This window comes from Trypanosoma brucei, chromosome 8 (assembly GCF_000002445.2).
Source record: "Trypanosoma brucei brucei TREU927 chromosome 8, complete sequence".
NCBI classification, from domain to species: Eukaryota; Euglenozoa; class Kinetoplastea; order Trypanosomatida; family Trypanosomatidae; genus Trypanosoma; species Trypanosoma brucei.
Window position 1 is genome coordinate 2,451,335 of NC_007281.1, and position 18,861 is coordinate 2,470,195.

General features: G+C 40.3%; 6 protein-coding genes across 6 annotated transcripts, besides 33 other annotated features; all 6 read left to right on the top strand.

Moving 5' to 3' along the window:
* Positions 1–18,861: part of a sequence feature (sequence corresponds to BAC RPCI93-28A12) that runs on past both edges of the window.
* Positions 297–336: a microsatellite.
* Positions 352–1,140, top strand: Tb927.8.8280 (hypothetical protein, conserved; the record flags this gene model as incomplete). Its single annotated transcript, XM_842558.1, has 1 exon — positions 352–1,140. One exon carries the CDS (start codon positions 352–354, stop codon positions 1,138–1,140), a length of 789 nt encoding a protein of 262 aa, XP_847651.1.
* Positions 1,170–1,206: a sequence feature (T-rich).
* Positions 2,011–3,426, top strand: Tb927.8.8290 (amino acid transporter AATP5; the record flags this gene model as incomplete). The annotated part of the gene is made up of 1 exon (XM_842559.1): positions 2,011–3,426. The coding sequence occupies one exon, from the start codon at positions 2,011–2,013 to the stop codon at positions 3,424–3,426; it is 1,416 nt and encodes a 471-aa protein (XP_847652.1).
* Positions 3,788–3,857: a sequence feature (A-rich).
* Positions 3,858–3,888: a microsatellite.
* Positions 3,889–3,932: a sequence feature (A-rich).
* Positions 4,219–4,301: a sequence feature (T-rich).
* Positions 5,130–5,174: a microsatellite.
* Positions 5,239–5,263: a microsatellite.
* On the top strand, positions 5,283–6,698 carry Tb927.8.8300 (amino acid transporter, putative; the record flags this gene model as incomplete). The annotated part of the gene is made up of 1 exon (XM_842560.1): positions 5,283–6,698. The coding sequence occupies one exon, from the start codon at positions 5,283–5,285 to the stop codon at positions 6,696–6,698; it is 1,416 nt and encodes a 471-aa protein (XP_847653.1).
* Positions 6,723–6,760: a sequence feature (T-rich).
* Positions 7,104–7,123: a microsatellite.
* Positions 7,302–7,327: a sequence feature (AT_rich).
* Positions 7,548–7,657: a sequence feature (T-rich).
* Positions 7,702–7,736: a sequence feature (AT_rich).
* Positions 7,805–7,924: a sequence feature (T-rich).
* Positions 8,346–8,376: a sequence feature (AT_rich).
* Positions 8,662–8,688: a microsatellite.
* Positions 8,755–10,200, top strand: Tb927.8.8310 (chaperone protein DnaJ, putative; the record flags this gene model as incomplete). Its single annotated transcript, XM_842561.1, has 1 exon — positions 8,755–10,200. The coding sequence occupies one exon, from the start codon at positions 8,755–8,757 to the stop codon at positions 10,198–10,200; it is 1,446 nt and encodes a 481-aa protein (XP_847654.1).
* Positions 10,698–10,726: a sequence feature (AT_rich).
* Positions 10,725–12,035, top strand: Tb927.8.8320 (hypothetical protein, conserved; the record flags this gene model as incomplete). The annotated part of the gene is made up of 1 exon (XM_842562.1): positions 10,725–12,035. The coding sequence occupies one exon, from the start codon at positions 10,725–10,727 to the stop codon at positions 12,033–12,035; it is 1,311 nt and encodes a 436-aa protein (XP_847655.1).
* Positions 12,199–12,260: a repeat region.
* Positions 12,624–12,676: a sequence feature (AT_rich).
* Positions 12,849–12,906: a microsatellite.
* Positions 13,062–13,222: a sequence feature (T-rich).
* Positions 13,355–13,459: a sequence feature (A-rich).
* Positions 13,530–13,575: a sequence feature (CT-rich).
* Positions 13,691–13,762: a sequence feature (A-rich).
* Positions 14,017–14,057: a microsatellite.
* Positions 14,059–14,109: a microsatellite.
* Positions 14,397–14,424: a microsatellite.
* On the top strand, positions 15,077–17,743 carry Tb927.8.8330 (calpain, putative; the record flags this gene model as incomplete). The annotated part of the gene is made up of 1 exon (XM_842563.1): positions 15,077–17,743. The coding sequence occupies one exon, from the start codon at positions 15,077–15,079 to the stop codon at positions 17,741–17,743; it is 2,667 nt and encodes an 888-aa protein (XP_847656.1).
* Positions 15,125–15,181: a microsatellite.
* Positions 17,785–17,808: a microsatellite.
* Positions 18,004–18,031: a microsatellite.
* Positions 18,565–18,632: a sequence feature (A-rich).
* Positions 18,760–18,816: a microsatellite.

Genomic DNA, 18,861 nt, shown 5'->3' on the forward strand with positions numbered 1-18,861 from the left:
TCTATGCCCTTATTTTTGTTGAACTCATTGCCTTAACTAAGAAAAAAAAAAATAACAGAGAATATTTCTTTAAGAGTTCCCTTTTATTTGTTATTGATGCATTCTGTATTTGCGCTTTTCTTTGTCTGTGCTGATTTGGCACTAAAAGTGATGATTTTTATTTCCCCTCTCTATTTCTTTCTTCACGTATACTGTTTCAAGACAAGTAACTTCTTGGAAACTCGTTTGTTAGAGAGCGAAAACGAAAACAACCCGAGAAAACAAAACGAAAAGAGACAAGCACATACCTGAACACCATTACTATTATTATTATTATTATTGGTATTGATATTATTAGAATTGAGCAAGATAATGGAATATGAGGGGTGTGCATCGGAAGTAATAAACCATTCAGCTGTTGAAGAAACCGCCATGTTGGGAGGGATTTTGGTTCAGGAGGAGGACCCCCTTTTTGCCGTGGTTTCTCGTCTTGCTGCTGGTGAGACGTTCGCACGTGAAAATTTGTGTCAGCGATGGTACCGCGGTATTACAAAATTGAAATGGGCAGAGGAATTGCAGCGGTCAGGTATTCTTCTCGTGCAAAAGAACGCCGCGGGTGGAAGCAACCCTGAGGGCAACAAGGAACAAAAGAAGGATGAAAATGATGATGCAGATGGGGAAAATGTAGAACAGGGAGAGGAGGAGTACATCAATGCAGATGAATGCGTCGCTCGGTTGAGGCGTGAGTTCAACTTTCAACGTGTGCTGAATGTCGTCATTTATGGTGAAGATGATGAGCGCGCGGAGATTTTAAAGGAAGAACATGATAACATTTCTCAAATTGTCATGATGATGGAGGAGTGTATGGATCGCCAGTCATTGATTGAAGAGGCTCAGTCACGAGCTGCGCTTGTTCTTGAAGTAATGAAACCCCGTATTACCAGTCGCTACAGTTACGCATGGGGAGTGAAAACGTACTCCACTTTTAAACCCGTGAAAGCAGAAATGGATCGCCTTCGTCCCGCTGACCGACACAAACCCGCATATATGCGTAGCAAACAACCGACCTGTCGTGTGCCTTTTGAACACGCTCATTATTTACCCAATGGTGAGCAAAAAATGGTAAGGGTCAGCGAACTTAATTTCGAAAAGGGGAATTAAAGTGATATTTGAATGCTTTTGCATTTCACTATTTTTATTTTTGTTTTGTTTTGTGTTTTTTTTTTTCATTTGGTAGTCATTTCGGGCTTATGTTTATTTATTTGTAACGCCCTGCTCATTTCGTTGAGTTTACCCCCCGTTACACTGGATTGTCGTTTCCCTTCAATTTCGTTTTTCACTCTTATTCGTCGTGTAACTTTTGCTACTTTACTAATGATTATTCTCGCTTCAGTTTGATGCTGTCCGTAAACAATGTTTGTCATTTTTGTTATTATTGTTGTTGTTATGTTTATACGTTTAGGTTGCAATGGAAAATGCAGCAATGATACAACCGATAGCATGTGCCTTGCAGAGTTGAGTGCCAACCATTTTTCGAGGTTCAACGCCTTCCCCCCTCTTTTTGTTACTTTCTCTCCGTTAGTATTTTGTTTCTCTCTCCCTTTTTTTAAACTGCTACGAGGTTACCATCTGCAATCGTTGTATTACTACTATATATATATATACATTTAAAATGTACAACAGCGTAGGGAAGAAAAGAGAGAGAGGAACTAAAACAACAAAAAAAATATGTAGAGTGTATCGGAATAGAAACGAAAGAAAGAAGCACAAAAAAAGAAAAAAGAAACCCGTCGCCATATAAATGATAAAAAGGCGTAAATAAACGAACAAATAATCAAAGGGATTTGTTTATGTATTTTAATTGTCCAATTGTTTTATTTTCCATCTCACCACCTTTAGATCCTTTTTTCTTTTTCTTTTTTTCTTCTTCTATGATATTTGTTTCATTTACTGCAGGTGAGGTTTCTGTTAGTAATTGGTGATTTCAGCCAGCGACCAACTAAATCAGACCCTAAGCTGTTATTGGACCTAATGAGTAATGTCCGTGGAAATATAACCCCCGCCGTTGTTTATGCTTCCAATGAGCCGAATGCTCTTAATGCCTCGGATGATGGCATTAAAAACTATGAGGCCTACGAAGACATTCAATCAAACAATTCAGAATCTAAATTTGCTCCATTTTCCAAACTGAGCAAAAAAATTGCCGCCGTCATTCCTCCTGGAGGGATTTTTGCCAGCGCCTTTAACATCGCGGCCACGACGTTGGGCGCCGGCATCTTTGGTTTGCCGTCAACCGCCAATGGAAGCGGACTTGTGATGGGAATATTATATCTCGTCATAATTAATTGCATGACCATATATTCCATGTATAATCTCGCCCTTGCAGCCGAACGTTCTAAAGCACTCACATATGAAGGCGTTACATTTGTGGTGTTGGGGCGCTGGGCTGCATATGCCATCGCTGCTGTTCGAGCATTTGATGGCTTTACGAGTTGTATTGCCTACGTGATTTCAGTGGGAGATATTTTCTCTTCTATTTTGAAGGGAACCGATGCACCTGAGTTCTGGAAGGGAAATACGGGCAACCGACTTTTGACCGCGCTTCTATGGCTCTGTTGTATGCTTCCACTTGTGATACCGCGACATGTGGATTCACTTCGTCATGTTTCCACCTGTGCCGTTACTTTCATGGTGTATTTTGTCATTGTGATTGTTGTGCACTCGTGTCTAAATGGGCTTCCGGAGAATATTAAGGATGTTAGTGTTGGAAAGAGTGATACAGCTGCTATCATTCTCTTTAATAGCGGGAATGCAGCTGTTGAAGGATTGGGAGTATTTATGTTCTCATACACGTGCCAGGACACGGCGTATGAAATATATATGGACATGAAGGATCGCTCCGTGCGTAAGTTCGTTATTTCATCCGCTATCGCGATGTGTATGTGTACCGTGTTGTATATACTCACCGTATTTTTCGGTTACATGGACTTTGGCCGTGATGTTACCGGTTCAATTTTGCTCATGTACGATCCCGTGAATGAACCTGCGGTGATGGTTGGTATGATTGGTGTGCTTGTGAAGCTGATCGCCTCATATGCGCTGCTCGCTATGGCGTGTCGTAATGCGTTATACAGCATTGCAGGAAAGAATGCGGATGTATTGCCCTTTTGGAAACATTGTGCCTCAGTTGTAACCTTATCTGTAGCGGCACTGGTTTTGGGTCTCTTCATCCCAAAGGTTAATACGGTTCTTGGTTTTGCTGGTTCCATTACTGGTGGCTCACTTGGTTATATTTTCCCTTCGCTACTTCTTATGTACTCGGGTGGCTTCACATGGCAACGCGTTGGGCCTTTTCATTATCTCGTAGCGTACGGGTTGTTAATTTCAGGTGTTGTCGGCGTTGTTTTTGGTACCGGTGCCACCATTTGGGGCACAATTGTTGGCTAAAACTGAGCAAAGTAAAGTAAAAAATAAAGTAATGTGAGAGATCATATAGCTCTCGGTATTTTAATTGTTGTTGTTGTTGTTTTCCCCCCTTTTCTTTTCTGATTGTAATTTTTCATCTTTGACTTCCTTTTTTTTTTTTGAGTGCAATTAAGTCGAGGCAACAGTTAAAAAACAAAACAAAACGAAAAGAAGAAATGATATGCCCGTCTATTACTAAAGAAAAACAAACTAACTAAAACTTATTAAGCACAAATGAATTAACAGGAGGAGGAGGAGGAAGAAGAGATGTTGAACGACATCAGGTTGTAATGGTTGTTTCGATCCGATGCACTTTAAAGCAAGAAAAATTTCCCCTTTTTTTAAAAAAAAAAGAAAAAAGAAACAACAATATTCTCAAAGATCAGAAGAGAGAAAAATTAAAAAAGAAGAAGCAAAAACAACAACAACAACAACAGCAACAACGAAGTGGTGAATAGAAGAAAGAAAGAAAGAAAAAAAAACTAAAACGTCTAATTATTTATTTTATTGTGAGGCATATCGACTTTATGAAATGAAAAAATTGTTTTTCACTGTCAAAGGAATTACAAGAAAAAGAAGTAGAAGACAAGCAAAACGGTTTTTAGAACGCATTCGACACTAGGGAAAAAGGCAAAATTAGGAAAAGTTTGGTTATTAAACTTTTTTTTTTCAGTAATAAAATACAATATAATTCTATCTTATTTTTTTTTTCAATTTTTGTTTTCCTTAACCTCATTTAGCAAGTAGTTGCAGCTACCAGTGCAAATAATGCAATTTCTTTTTTTTCTTTTTCTCTTTCTCTTTTTGTATGTGCGTGTTCTTTCCTTCTTTTTTTTTCGTTTTAATTTTTTTTTTTTACTATTTCCCCACTGCGTCACGGTATTTGCCCCGCATGAGTTCCTCTTAAACACGCCTTTATTATTCATGTGAGTGCAGGAAATATAAAAAGAGGAGGAAAAGAAAAAAAAAAGAGGAGGATTTGGGGATGAGGGCGGCAGGACTTTAACGATATTAATATATTTATTTATGGGTCACAATTTCCTCGGCACTTCAGTACTTTCAATGCAAACAATTGTGATGACTCCACACGCATTTGTGAATAATTACTCTCCATCCTCGAACATGCGGTGCTTCATGTTGCTAAACAGAAGCCACCAAATAATTTAAAAAAAAAGTAAAGAGTAAAAAAGGGGGAAAAAGAAACATTATTTATTTTTCAGAGTTCTCTTTTTTATTTTTCTTCTTCTTTTTAAAGCCATCATTTCACGCTGTTAAAAAGGTAAAAAAAAAATATGCACATGGCGGTCAAAGTACGCATTCCTCCAAGACTCAAAATGGGTGAAAGGTTAGCTTGAAACTGTGAGCTGCAGCTTCCACTGATGGAAGGAACCGCTTCAAAAAAAAAAAAGAAAAAAAGGGAGACAACCGTAACATAACGAAGGTTTCCGCACTTATATATTCCGGTGTAGGTTCAAATGCAAGTTTTTTTTTTTTGTATCCAATTGAAATAAATGATACGGTACTTTGGACCTTTTATGCCGGCTGCGGTGTAACCCTTTATTGCATTAGTGGTGCTGACGTCCTCCACTTTGCCCTACAGAGGGAATGTCGCTTTGTTTTGTTTTGTTACACTTACCACATAACCATCATCACCGTCACCACCGGTATTTTTTGCATGCTGTCACATTATTATCATTATTATTATTATTATCATTATTATTATTATTATTTCCGTTATTCCTTTTAATTTCTTTTTGTTTTATTGGTTGTGGAATTTTACAAGGGCCTTTGAAGCACACAACACACACACACACACACAAGGAGCGCGTGAAGGAGTGATGGACAGATCTGGCAGTCAATCCGCAGCATCAGCGGCGTCGGAACTTGCTGACAGTCGGGGTTTTGTGGGGCCAATATCGGATGCCCATGACCACGGAAATACTGACGAGAAAAATACCTCAAAAGCAAAGGATTCAAATGGTTTCTTCTCGAAGGTGAGTTTATGCATCGCCACTGTTTTACCTCCAGGCGGCATTGCGGCGAGTGCTTTCAACATGGCCTCAACAACTCTTGGCGGCGGTATTATTGGGATGCCAGCAGCAACCAACAGCAGTGGACTTGTTATGGGATTATTTTATCTCATGCTCATTTCCTCCGTAACCGTTTTTACAATGCACAACCTTTCCATTGCAGCGGAGCGCACCAACACCCACACGTTTGAGGAGGTGACTCGTGTGCTTCTTGGCCGTGGGGCTGCATATATTCTCGCTGCTATCCGAGCATTCCTTGGGTTTAGTGCCTGTGTTGCTTTTGTTATATCTTTGGGGGATATTATGTCTTCTATTCTAAATGGCACTAATGCACCGGATTTTTGGAAAGAAAAATCAGGTAACCGCGTCTTGACGGTAATAGTTTGGGCATGTTGTATGCTTCCACTTGTGATACCGCGACATGTGGATTCACTTCGTCATGTTTCCACCTGTGCCGTTACTTTCATGGTGTATTTTGTCATTGTGATTGTTGTGCACTCGTGTCTAAATGGGCTTCCGGAGAATATTAAGAGCGTTAGTGTTGGAAAGAGTGATACAGCTGAAATTATCCTTTTCAACACCGGAAACAAGGCAATTGAAGGATTGGGAGTATTTATGTTTGCCTTTATTTCGCAAGTTACAGCATATGAGGTCTATGTGGACATGAAGGATCGCTCCGTGCGTAAGTTTGTTATCGCAGCCACCGTAGCCAATGCACTTTGTTTTGTTTTGTACGCTCTAACGGCCTTTTTCGGTTACATGGACTTTGGCCGTGATGTTACCGATTCAATTTTGCTCATGTACGATCCCGTGAATGAACCCGAAATGATGGTTGCAATGGTTGGCATATTGGTGAAGTTGTGTGTATCGTATGCACTGCTTGCCATGGCACTTCGCAATTCATTGTACAGCATTGTTGGAGTAACTGCGGATAAGCTGCCTTTTTGGAAGCATTGCGTTACAGTTTTGGTCTTGTCTGGTATTATTCTCCTTTTAGGGCTATTCATCCCAAAGATCAATACAGTATTCGGTTTTGCTGGTTCCATTACTGGTGGCTCACTTGGTTTTATTTTTCCCGCGCTGCTTGTGATGTATTCGGGTGACTTCACATGGCAGAAGGTGGGTCCTGCATATTACATTGCAACTTACTTACTTTTGGCAGGCGGCGTGTTTGTCATCGTATTTGGCACCGGTGCCACCATTTGGGGCGCTGCTGTGGGTTGAGCCAAAGCCGTACGAGCAAACCGCTTTTTATTTTTATTTTTATTATTTTTATTATTATTTTTCGATCATCCCCTCATTTGTGTTTCCTCTGCACCGCTTATTCATTTATTTTCCTTGTTTTATTTCTTCTTCTTTTCGTATTATGACGGCTCCAGTCGATATATGCAATGCACTGTGGTGTGTATGTAAGTTTTAAATATGATATTGTGTTAATTATATATGCTCATTTATGGTTGATATAAAAGTGATTGTAGGAAACATAATTAATAAAATGTGGTAGTTGTTCAGTTATTTTTAACAAGATACCTTCGATCGCACGTGTACGTCCCCTCCCAAAAAAAAGTAGTGTTTCAAGACGGCTTAAATTTTGTTTGTTTGTTTGTTGATCACTTCTTTGTTTTACCGTTATTATTATTATTATTATTTTCCCTCTCGCTTTGTCGCATCTTTCAGTTTGTTGTAATTTATCTTTTTTTTTCTTATTTCGTTACTTTACCTCCTCATTTTATATTGTTTACAGACATGAAAAAAAAAGATATTATGTTTCTTGTCTGCTAATAATAATAGAAAGGGGAGGAATAAGCTGTTATCTGCAGGTCGTCCTTTTTTATAAATTTTATAAATTTTTTCTTCCACTTACCTTTTTAAAAAAAATTTTCATTTCTTTTTCTTTCTCCTTTCAGATTTATTTTCCTTTTTATTTTATTATTTAGCAAGTGAGTGCGATTGTAAAGTTTTTACAAACGTGCGCGCACGGATGTGTGCGTCTGGGAGTCATTCCACCTCCTTTCCGTCTGTTGCAGTTATTTTACCGCTTCACTTTTAACTTTCTTCCTTTGTTTTCCTCCCTATTTTATTTTGTTATATTTTAACTCAATTTAATTGTCTTTCCTTTTTTATCTTTTTCATTTTTTTCCATTTTATTTTGTTTCGTCTTTTCCCTCTTATTTGTTGTATTTATGATTGTTACGTATAAGTACATACACACGTGCGCATTTGTCTCAATAAATATATACATATTTGTTTATTTTTATATTTGCGGGTGCGCTTGTATATATGTACCCCTGATTTTATTTATAGATGGCAGTGAAGGAGGGGCCAACACATTTATTTGTTTTTTTTTAAATTCCTTTTTTCTTTTATTTTTCCTTTATTTTATTTCCTTTCTCTCTAAGTGGTAACTCCCTCTTTACTGTTTTTTTTCTTTTTTCTCTTCCTCTTCTTTTAACTGACTTTAATTGGTTACTACCACGCTTCAACTAACACAAGACTGTTTCTTTTTATTTTTTCCTTTAATTATGTCATTACCACTCACTATGAAAATATTAATATTCCTCAGTATCTTTTCACCTCATGTCATCTCATCTCATCATTTCTTTTTTTTTTGATTTACTTCTCTTTTAAATACTTTAAAGGAAGTTGAAGAAAAGGTTAAATATGTTCACTTAACAAATGGTCGGAACTCCGCGCGTACTGGAAAAAAAAAATTCTTTAGGAAGATGATGCGTTACGACCACCGCTGTGTAGTGTTTCCACTCTTTGAGAAACTTCTTTCCTCACTTTTTTTTTTCCTCAGAGGATATACGCTAAAGTTTAATGATATGTTGCTGTGCCCTTAAAAAAACTCCACAAGTTCTGTTGTCAGTCTTTTTTAATAAATATAAGAATAATAATATATGAGTTAAATGAACGTATGCCACCTTCTTGTTTCTTTTTTTTTTCTTTCCCCTTTCGTTTTTGATGTCTTTAATGCCACTTAAGTTTTGCGGTGTGTTGTCACTCAGCATATGTGTACCATCCTGAAATGCTAAAATGGTGAAATGTTAACGCACGGTTGCCGCAAATGGTGGTGATGCCGCCTTTATTAATTACATGCGGGGTGATTTGTTGCAAGCGCGCACGTGAAGTTGTCTTTTTAAACATATATTTGACTTGTGGTTATTATATTTCTGCTTTATTTCATTATATATATATATATATATATGTATATTAGCATGTGCGACACTCTTATTTTCTATTCTCCTTATACTTTTCGTCATAAGTAACAATCAATAAAATGAAGAAAGAATCCGTTCCTTCCAAATCAGAAAACACAACGGACTTGCAACCGGAAGGTGTTGATATGCCCGGTGAGCCTCTTGATGTGATCGGTCGTGCCTTTTCAAATCGTCAACCCAAACATATCGGGCAGGGACTTGCGGATGCCGTCAGAAATGTTGCGGTAGGACTTGGAGTAGGAATAAGTAGTTTTATTGCACTTCCAATTGCTGGTGGTAAACGAGAAGGTGCCACAGGTGTTGCTAAAGGAATTGGATTTGGACTTCTCGGGCTTGCAGGTGGTGCCGCTGCCGGTTTGGTGACGGGTGCCAGACAGTTGGGTCGTGGAGTTGTCAACACAAAAGCGGCTGTTGAGGAAACCATACGAAGGGAACGGTATTGGTGCAGTATAACTGGAGGTTGGATTGAAGTACGTCTAAATGAGATGTTGGCCGACATTCCCGTAACGGATGATGACATTTATTGTAAGGCACGTGAAGAATACCGTAAAGTCAGTTCGTCATCATGGGATGGCGCGGCATCTCCATCTGGAAGTGAAGGCAACGACCCCAGTGAGGAAGGTTGTGAAGGTTCATGCGGAAAGGAAGATTACTACAGTCTAATTGGTGTAGAGAGAACAGCAACAACATCTCAAATACGTGCGGCTTTCCACCGCAAGGCATTGACGTTGCATCCAGATAAAAATACGGGCGATGCGGAGGCTACTCAGCGCTTTCAGGCCATACTGGAGGCTTATAATGTGTTGAGTAATGACGCACAGCGCTCCGAATATGATGCACGCGGATCTGTAGATATCAACGCGGGAGAAGGCGGGTTAACTTCTCCAATTGAACAGTCTCTTGGCGCCACGCAATTGGAGCCTTTCATTGGTCGCGTGGAGTGGGCGGTTCATCTCACTCCATATGTATATTTTGACAGCGAATTAAGAAAAGAGCTGAAGAAACGGAGGGTTCTGCGTTTGGCCCAAAACCTCGTGCGGTTTGTGGATGGCGACGAGTCGACGCTCGAATCCGTGCGACCGTTAATTATCGACGCCGTTTCCACACGAGGTGGCGCGAGACTTATGCCAGTGGTGGCGCAACAATACGCCGCGGCTGCACGGCAGCATTTGACGAGCTCTTCCCTTTTGCGCGAAGTGGACAACTTCGGTACGTCAAAATTAGCCTTTTTAGGTGGCGTGGCGGATGCAACAGTGGCATGTTTAACGACGGCGGTTAAAGCTGCGCGGAAGCGTCTGGATGGAGATGAATTCCTTGACACAGTGTTAGCGCTGTGTGAGTGCGATGTACAGAAAAATGTTTTGCGCGCGGCCCGCCTTCTTTTTTATGATTTATCAGCATCTGCTGAGCAACGCAATACGCGGGCATATAACTTGTTGAAGCTTAGCAATATGATCAAAGATATTTGCCTGTCATGTTCCAGTGTGGTAATTGAAGCACAATAATATTCCTTATGAAATCAAAAACCAAAAAAGAGTAAAAAAAAAAGAGTTCTCTACTCACACTCATCTCATGGGTATACCTTAAGAAACACTAGTAAAGCATCTTTCGCGCTTCCATAAACGTTTTTTAAATTCCAAACTCAAACAGAGACACAGTCACGAACGTGCATTTACACCCATAAAGGTATGCGAATACAAATGAATATTCAAATTTATTTATGTGATGTCTATCCACATCTGTGCTGTGCCACCGTTGCTATACGGTTGTGTTGTTAAGCAGTAGGCACCTTGGGGTGGCTGCTTGAAAGTTTATGTCATATATACAAAAATTTATTTTTCTGCTTTACCGTTTGTTTCTGACAGTGATATTCTTTTCATGGTTTCTTCCTCCATTTACTTTTTTATTCATTCTCCGTAGCCTCACCGCGCGCCTCCCCATTTTGTGTTGGGGTCTCAGTGTAGTTGGCGCTTCCGTTTTGCTTTTCGTTTTGTTTTGATAGTTTTTTTTTAATTTAAATTTTGATTAAATGAATGTACTTTCTGACATTGCTCACTCGGATAGTAGTTTTGGTTCACCCACTGAGAGGGGTGAAATCGCGCAAAGGAAACCAGCGGATGGTAAGCGGGGAAATGATCGGCTGACTATAATGAAAGATTCGATACGTGCGCGATCGCGTTTTCATGCGGCAGGTAACTTACGTGCAGCGAAGTTGGCGGATGATGACAGTTCATATGGGACAAAATGCAAAGGAACTCAAGCCGATGGGAACAGATCAGGAAGAGGTACCCCTCTTTTGAATAATGCTTTCTTTAATTTGTGTCCCTTTTATGAGAAGGAGGCATCTGACGGAGCTGAGCTGCAGGAACAATCAAAGCATGAAGCCGCCATTGCGAGAAATGATTTGGCAGAGGGGGATGCGGCATTTGATGTACAGTCACTCAATAGCCTCTCCGATATGCTAAATAATGATGCAAAGGAGGATTACAATCGAGTTTGTACGGTACGACGTCATCACCACGTGGAGCCGCACTTCGGTCTTCTCCCACAACGTTCGCACCGACTTTCTACGGTTTCCACTGGGAAAATTAGTAGGGACGAGAAACTTCAGGCTCACCCTGAGCGTGTTGTGGACTGTCGTTTTCTCCCAATGGAGGAAAAATCTAGGAATTGGTTGCAGAGTTGTTCCGCAAAGGAAGCCTGCAATAGCGTGACGTTGTTGGTGAATCGTGCTGTCGACAACTTTGTTTTAAAGGAGGCGTCCATCTCCTTTGCGGAAACCGCGTCGAGTCACTCCATTCTCTCACTCGATGACGAGTTAGTTTTTCATAACCCTCTCACTTTCCCCGTGTTTAGTGAGCCTGGCGAATCCGATGATCAAAGTGAAGCACTGATGAGGTCTAACTTTGTGGCGCTGCTGCCAACATTTGAATCACAGAAGGCCTCGAGTTGTATGAGTGGAAGTGCGTTCCTACAAATAAATGGGGAACTTTTAACACCAGACGCGAGCAATGCGGTTGAGCTGGCGCCGGAGACCTCACCTGCTATACCAAAAAAGCATCAGCGACCACCGTTGTCTGTTGAGGGAGAAGGAATGGAATTATCTTTGCAAGTTGCGCCGAGTGCGTCACTTTACTCGAATGGTGCTGACGAGTTGAATGCCAATAACAGTTGGAGCAGTTCAGCGAATTGCACGAGTTCTCTTCTTGATTCCTTAGCGGCACTCCCGTTGGAATGGAGTTTAGCCGTAATTCAACTTGTTTATCGGGAGGAATTGACGCGGAGCGCATTGGTATCAGCGGAGCGTGGCGCTCGAGCGTGCATGATATCCCTCAAGTGACACGGGTCTCCACTTATTGCTCAAGCGGATCCAAACAATGATATGGGGTCTTCTCCAACTTTCTCGGGTGTGAAGAGGCCGTCCACTTCGTTTACGGAACAAAATACTGTTGAATTTTTTAATAGCCAACCTCATAATTAGTTTTCCAATGTTGATGGTGATGCTTTTCTTTTTTTTTTCCCCTCTTCTTCTTCTTCCCCGTTTTGTTTTCTTCTTTCTTTTTCTGAGGAATGGTGCAGGTGAAGCAACTTTCCTCACACCCCTATTGGATTTTTTTTTTGCGTTCTCCCTCTTTTCTGTGACGTCCGCTGTGCTGGTACGCCGCTTCTGATGTTAATGATGATCGAAGAAAGGAGCGGATTTGTTTTGCTTTGTTTTTATTTTTCCTCTCTTTCACCCTCCTCTTTTTTTTTTGTGCGTTTTCCATTTCTCTTTGGTCTTCACTAGGATCGGGAGAAATCGCTTATTGAATCTAAAATTTTTCTTTTTAGATTCGCTCCTCTGTTTATTCTCAACTTTCTCTTTAACTTTTTCCACCCGTTTTAAGCCACATTGCACCCTTATGTTTCTATTCTCCTGCACGGTTTCATTTTATATTTATTTATTAATACACATGTTTTATTATTATTAAAATTAATATACAACGTTATAAATACTTTCTTTCCTTTTTCCCCCTTTCCCCGAGGCAATATGAAAATGTACGTATATAAGTATGCATGTATATGTGAACGTGTGGATAAGGTATTAAATTATGTACAAAAGGAAATTGGGAGGACAGCGGATATTTTTCTTTTTTCTTTTTTGCCTTGTGTGTAATAACAACAATGACAACAATAATAATAATAATGGTAATAACAACAATAATAATAATTATTATTGTTTGCCGATGTACGTGTAATGTTTCTATGACTTAAAAAACCGTTGCATCCTTTCAAATGTATTATGTTCCTCCTCAGTGTGGTGATATTATTAATGAAGTATCCGCAGGTTTTGACACATTCATTTCTTTCCTCCGTGCTTTCTTCTTTCTTCTTTCTTCTTCTTTCTTCTTTTTTGTTTTTTGTTTTGTGTGTGTGCTTGTGTGTATTTGTTTCGGTTTTCTTTTGTTTTGCTGATTCTGTGTTTTCATTTTTCTTCATTTTCTTCTTGGGCGTTTTGCTTTTGCTTTTGTTTTTTCTTTTTCTTTTACCTTGAGGCGCTACCACACACTTCATTTTTAAATTCATTTATTTGTTTGTTTGTTTTTCCATTCATTTCGGTACTGTAGGCGATTTGAAGATTACCGAATGAAAGGACGGGGCCGTAATGACGGAATATTTAAAAAAAAAACAAAAAGAAGAAAAGAAAAGAGACGAAAATTAAAAGGAGGAAAAAGCGGTAAAAAGAAACAAAAAGCAAAATTAAAAGAGAGCAAAAAAAAAGAATTAAAGCGATAAATATACTCAAAACTTGTGTGTGCGTTTACGTTTTGAGGTTTCGAGCGCGTTGGTCAGTTTTCTTCTTTTCTTCTTTTCTTCCTTTTTCTTTGTTTATTTTTCTTGTGCCAACGGAGGTGTTTTCATTAGTGGTGTTTAACAAAAGAAAAGGGTTAGAGGGAGAGAAAGAGGGAAGTAGTTCAGATTTTTGTTTTAACCCTTTCTTTTTTCTTTTTATGCAAAGGAAAGTAAAAAAAGAAAAAAAAGTCCACGAAAGGAACGAAAGGAGTAATTAAAAAAAAAAAATGAAAAATTGCACTTCTGAGTAAATGAGGGGGAGATCACCTTTTCTTTTCTTTTTTTTTTTCGTTTTAAAATGTAGATATTTAAGTGTTTGAAATTGCGTAACCTTGCGTGCACTACCTTGTTGTATTTCCGATAATCCGCGTGATCTTTTTTTTTTGTCGCATTGAAATTTATTACCCCTTTCGTGTTTTTTTACTTTTGTTCCGCTTCGTTTTCTCCTTAACCACATGCCTCCCGCTTGATTTCTGCCATTCTTTTGGAAAGAAGGAAAGAAAGAAACAAACAAACACAAACAAACAAAGATATATATATAATATATATATATATATATATATATATATATGGATATATATGAGTAAATAAATACAAATATTTTATGTGTTTGTGTGTTCTTTCCTCCGTTGTGACATGTGAGACTTGCCACACTAAGTTCAAGTTGGCGAGAGAACATCACGCATTAAAAAAAAGGAAAAAAAATAATGCAGGAGGAGAGGAGGGAAATGTTGGGTGGTGAGGTGATAGTTTTTCTTTTTTCCTTTTTGGGATGGGGGAGGAGGGACAAAATAAAGAAAAAGAAGGCACATATGAAAAGGGGACATTATATAAATTAGTCCTTTTAAAACTGAATGCAATTTGTGACGTTTGTTTTTTTGTTTGTTTGATTGTTTCGCTTTAGTTGATACGATACACGTTACTATTCTGCATGTTGCACTGCAGAGGTCATTTATATCATTTATATATTTGTTCAATTTTTTTTTGCTTCCGGATGCACTTATTGAATTCACCTTTTATTTCCCTGTTTTTTTTTTGAATTATTTATTTTGGTTTTGGGGTGCCGTTGAGGTTACTCTCACCCGTTTTCACTTCTCTTCTCATTTCTTTTAAACCAAATTTATTTCCTCTCAATTGACTGCTGTAAATAAAATAAAATAAAAGCACTCAGCAAGACAAGGCACTAGGTTAAAACAAGTCAATAAAAACAACATAACAAGGAAGGTTATTCAAAAGAAATTCAAACTTGAATAATTATTGCAACAGGAGAAAAAAAAACGCGAATAAAGCAGTGAAGAGCAAGAGCGGGGTAATAGTTGTTGTTGCGTATTTGTGTCTGTGTGTGTGTCTACTCCATTGAGGCCCTCAATCACACCAGTACACTGTCAACACAGAACGAGAGGGAGAAAAAAAAAGAGGTAGAAAGAGATCAAAGAGAGGGGAAGAGAATTAAAGCGAGCGTATTAGGCTCATTTAATTACATTTTATTTGTAAGTGAAATCTCAAGAAGTTAACAGATAAACTAATTCAACAAACCAACTTAAACTTATGGGTTGTGGTGGATCAAAGCCGAGGCCACAACCTCCTCAAATGCCTCCACCACCGCCACCACCAGTTGTTGCACCGCCGCCGCCGCCGCCACCACCACCACCAGAACCCGTCGCGCCGCCAACACCACCACCAAAATCTCCAACTGTTCAATCCGAAGAATCGGTGGTTGAGGAAGTTGAGGAGGTGCCATTAACTCCAAGAGCCGCACGCCTTCAGAATGTTATTGCAGCAAAGCAGTCGACTTTTATGTACAACAAATGCACCGTTACCGGTGAGGTGACACCGTTTTTTCCACCGAAAGGTCGATGTTTCCGCATCATTGATGAGGAGGGTCGCTGGTTCTTCTACAACGACACCATGAACTATGAGATGTGCGTACAGGCCTTTTTTTCACCCGATTCGGATGTGAAGCACTGCGGGACAACAACAATAAAAAGCATAAGGAATGGATTAACTGTTATATCTGCCTTTGTATACCCACTAGAAACGCTGGAGTTCCTTTCTGGTTCAGTGGAGTTGGGAGCCATGTATGTGTATGCGCAACAGCTTTCTAAGCGGTATTACAGCCATCTTCGTGTTTTCAGCGTGGATGGTAAGAAGGAGATGGAGACAGTTATGACGCTACCGTGGGAGGAAGTGGACGATGAAGAACTTCTAAAGCTATGTTCAGACTCTTTTATGCGTTACGCTGATGTGAAATTCCTTCCATCAACTGGTATGTTCTCACGCCTCGATATTGATGGTCGTTTCATTCAACCAGTGGAGGTGCGTCGTCCAAGCGAGTTTGCTCAATGTGACGAGGAAAATATCGATGCTGTGCGCGGTGTCGTCCTTTCCTCCTGCGTGGAGGCGGGCACGCTTGGAGATTCGTGGTTCGTAAGTGCGCTTTCCCTGCTTGCCACCGATGAGGAACGCGTCAAGGCGATGTTTGCCTCCACCACACCTGCCGAGAAGCAAATGGGCGCCTACCGTGTCCTACTAAACAAAGACGGATGGTGGAAGAACATTCTGGTAGATGACTTTCTTCCAACAGTTGGTGGTGTGCCATGCTACGCACGGTGCATCGATGACCCCGGAGAGTTGTGGCCATCTTTGCTGCAAAAAGCTTACGCGAAATTGTATGGCTCTTATGCAAGCATCACAGGAGGCGACACACTCCTCGCCCTACAGAACTTTACTGGAGCGCCAGTGTACCGATTCGATAAAGCATGGCGTGACGCGGCGACAGATGAGGAGAAAAAGAATGCACTCATTCAGAAGATTATGGGATACGTTGAAGCTCACAATCCCGTCATTTTGAGCGTTCCAACCGGAAAGGAGGCGAAAACCGCTGTTGCGAATGGTCTTGGAGAGGGTTACTCATACGCGCTACTGTCTGTCCACAACTTCCCTGAGGAGAACATTACGCTTCTGAAGATGTTCAACCCGTGGGAACCTGCGATGCCGTGGTCCGGTCAGTGGCGAGAAGGTAGCGACAAGTGGACCGAGCACAGCGAGATACAGTCGAGTTGCGAGCCGTGCTTCGAAGCGCATGACGGTATATTTTTCATCGAATGGTCAGAAGCTGTTGAGGTATTTAATGGTTGCGGAGTTCTGTACTTGGACGAGAAGCCGGTGTATGACTACCGTGTTGCTGGTGAATTTGACAATGAGCAGCCCAACCTTGCGCTTATGATTCGGGCAAAGGAAACCGTTGAAGTTATGTTGACTCTCTCGCAGAGGGATAAACGCGGTCTGCCTATAGAGTCGCCTGATGCAAAGCTGTCGCCTGTGTTACTGTGTGTTTCCCGCGCCGAGCGAAAAAGGCAAGTTGTGTATCAATGCACCAGCTCTGATCCCGAAACCCCTGCAGAAGGCTTTAACTTTGTTGTGGGGCGAGACCTTGCAATGAAATGTACCTTTGAGGCCAGGGAAGCGCCATACTTTGTTATTCCTCGCATCCACCGCCGGGGAACATGCGAGGGACGCCGCAGGGGTTTCGTAATTGGCATTCGGTCCAGTACACCATTGGATGAAAAGCTTGAGATTCACTTCACCACACTTGAGCCTACGTGTCGTGTGTTGCATAACTGCATTACATTTACAGCTAACCGAATGCCTGGTGCTGTGCGTGAGTGGCAGATAAAGACGCCTGATGCAGAACCCGCAACATACAGGGGTTGGGGTCTCTCTCCAGCGGAGGAATTCCATGAAGACGATGAAGGTGCGCTGACAAGGGAATATGTTGTGTCGCAGCCTGAAGAATCCCCAACACCTCAAAGTGAAGCACATGTAAGCGAAGAGGAGGCAAAACCAGAGGAAGAATGTCAACAGCCTTCTGATGAGAAGCCGCACGAGTTGACGGAAGAACCCGAAGCAGAGGCCGCTGCACCTGAACCGATGGGAGAAGGAGATGTGGTGGCGGAAGCGCAACCGGAACTTGCCGTTGAGGAACTTTCGGAAGGGGATGTGGAGGCGAGAGAAGCGCCAGCACCACCGGAGGAGCCACAAGTAACCGCTGAGCCCGAGTCACCGCAGCAATCAGCGGAACCGGAACCGGAAGCTGCGCCTCCCGCCCCCACTGATGACGGTTCCGCTTCCGAAAGCTCCGATGATGGACTGGGAAGATTTGCAGCTGATCGTATCGGTGCATTTGCCTTATCGGATGATAGCGACACTGACTAGTTGAGGTGGCTGAAAGGAAATAAGAGACAGAAAATGTCTACTGTGTGTGTATGTGTGTGTGTGTGCTTATATATATATATATATATGTCTGATAGTAAGTGGTTGTGGTATATTAATTATTGGTCTGAATGGCTTTTTTTTTTCTACTTGATTTTGGTGTTGGTGTTGGTGTTTTCTTTTAAAATTATTTTTGTGGAAAGAAAAGTCGGTGGCCAAAGGTACGTCCACGTGCATAAATATGTAGCAATAATAACAACAACATATATATATATATATATATATATATATTATGCATATCCGTGTATTTTATTGATGCATGCCTGGTGTGTATTTATATCGGTTTGTAAATATTCATTTTCATGTCCATGTCCATGTCCATGGGAAATCGATGTTGCTATTGTTTATTATTTGAAGAGGAAGAGGAGGGGGGAAGACCGGATACGAAGTGAAAATGAATTTAATTTGGAGGATTGAGTGTAAGTTGGGGGTTATTCCTTCATATCATCCTTCATTCTTTTAACTATTCCCTTCATTTTTCATTTTCTCATTCTCAACAACAACAACAAAAAAAAAGAAAAAAAAGCAAATATTTATACTGCTACGAACATATAAATCTATTTGTACAAATCTACGGAAGAGGCTTGGTTTGAATATTTGTGAGAAGGGAATAAATCATATATTTCTCAAATTTGATGAAAGGAAATCTTCTTTTTTCCCTTAGAAGAAAATAAAATAAAAAAAGAGAAGCAAATAGAAAGGAAAACTAAAGCGTGTACATAAAAATACGCATTCATGCATTTACATATGTATTTGTATAGCGTAATAAAATAAAAGAAGAAAAACTAAAGTAAAGCAGAGTGAAGATAAGAAAAGGTAAGATAAAATAAAAGGAATGGGCATTGATTTTCTCCCTCTTATTTGCGTTTTTTTTTTTGATGGAGAAAAAGTGTCGTTTTTTCCGTTTTTTTTTTGCCTTACTTTGTTGTGAAGCACCGGAGTTGATGGATTGGCGTGTAATTATTATTATCACTGTTATTATTATTATTATTGTCGTTGTTGTTGTTTTTGTTGTTGTCGAGTGGAGTAAAGTAATTTAGAAAAAGATGTTTTGAGGTAAG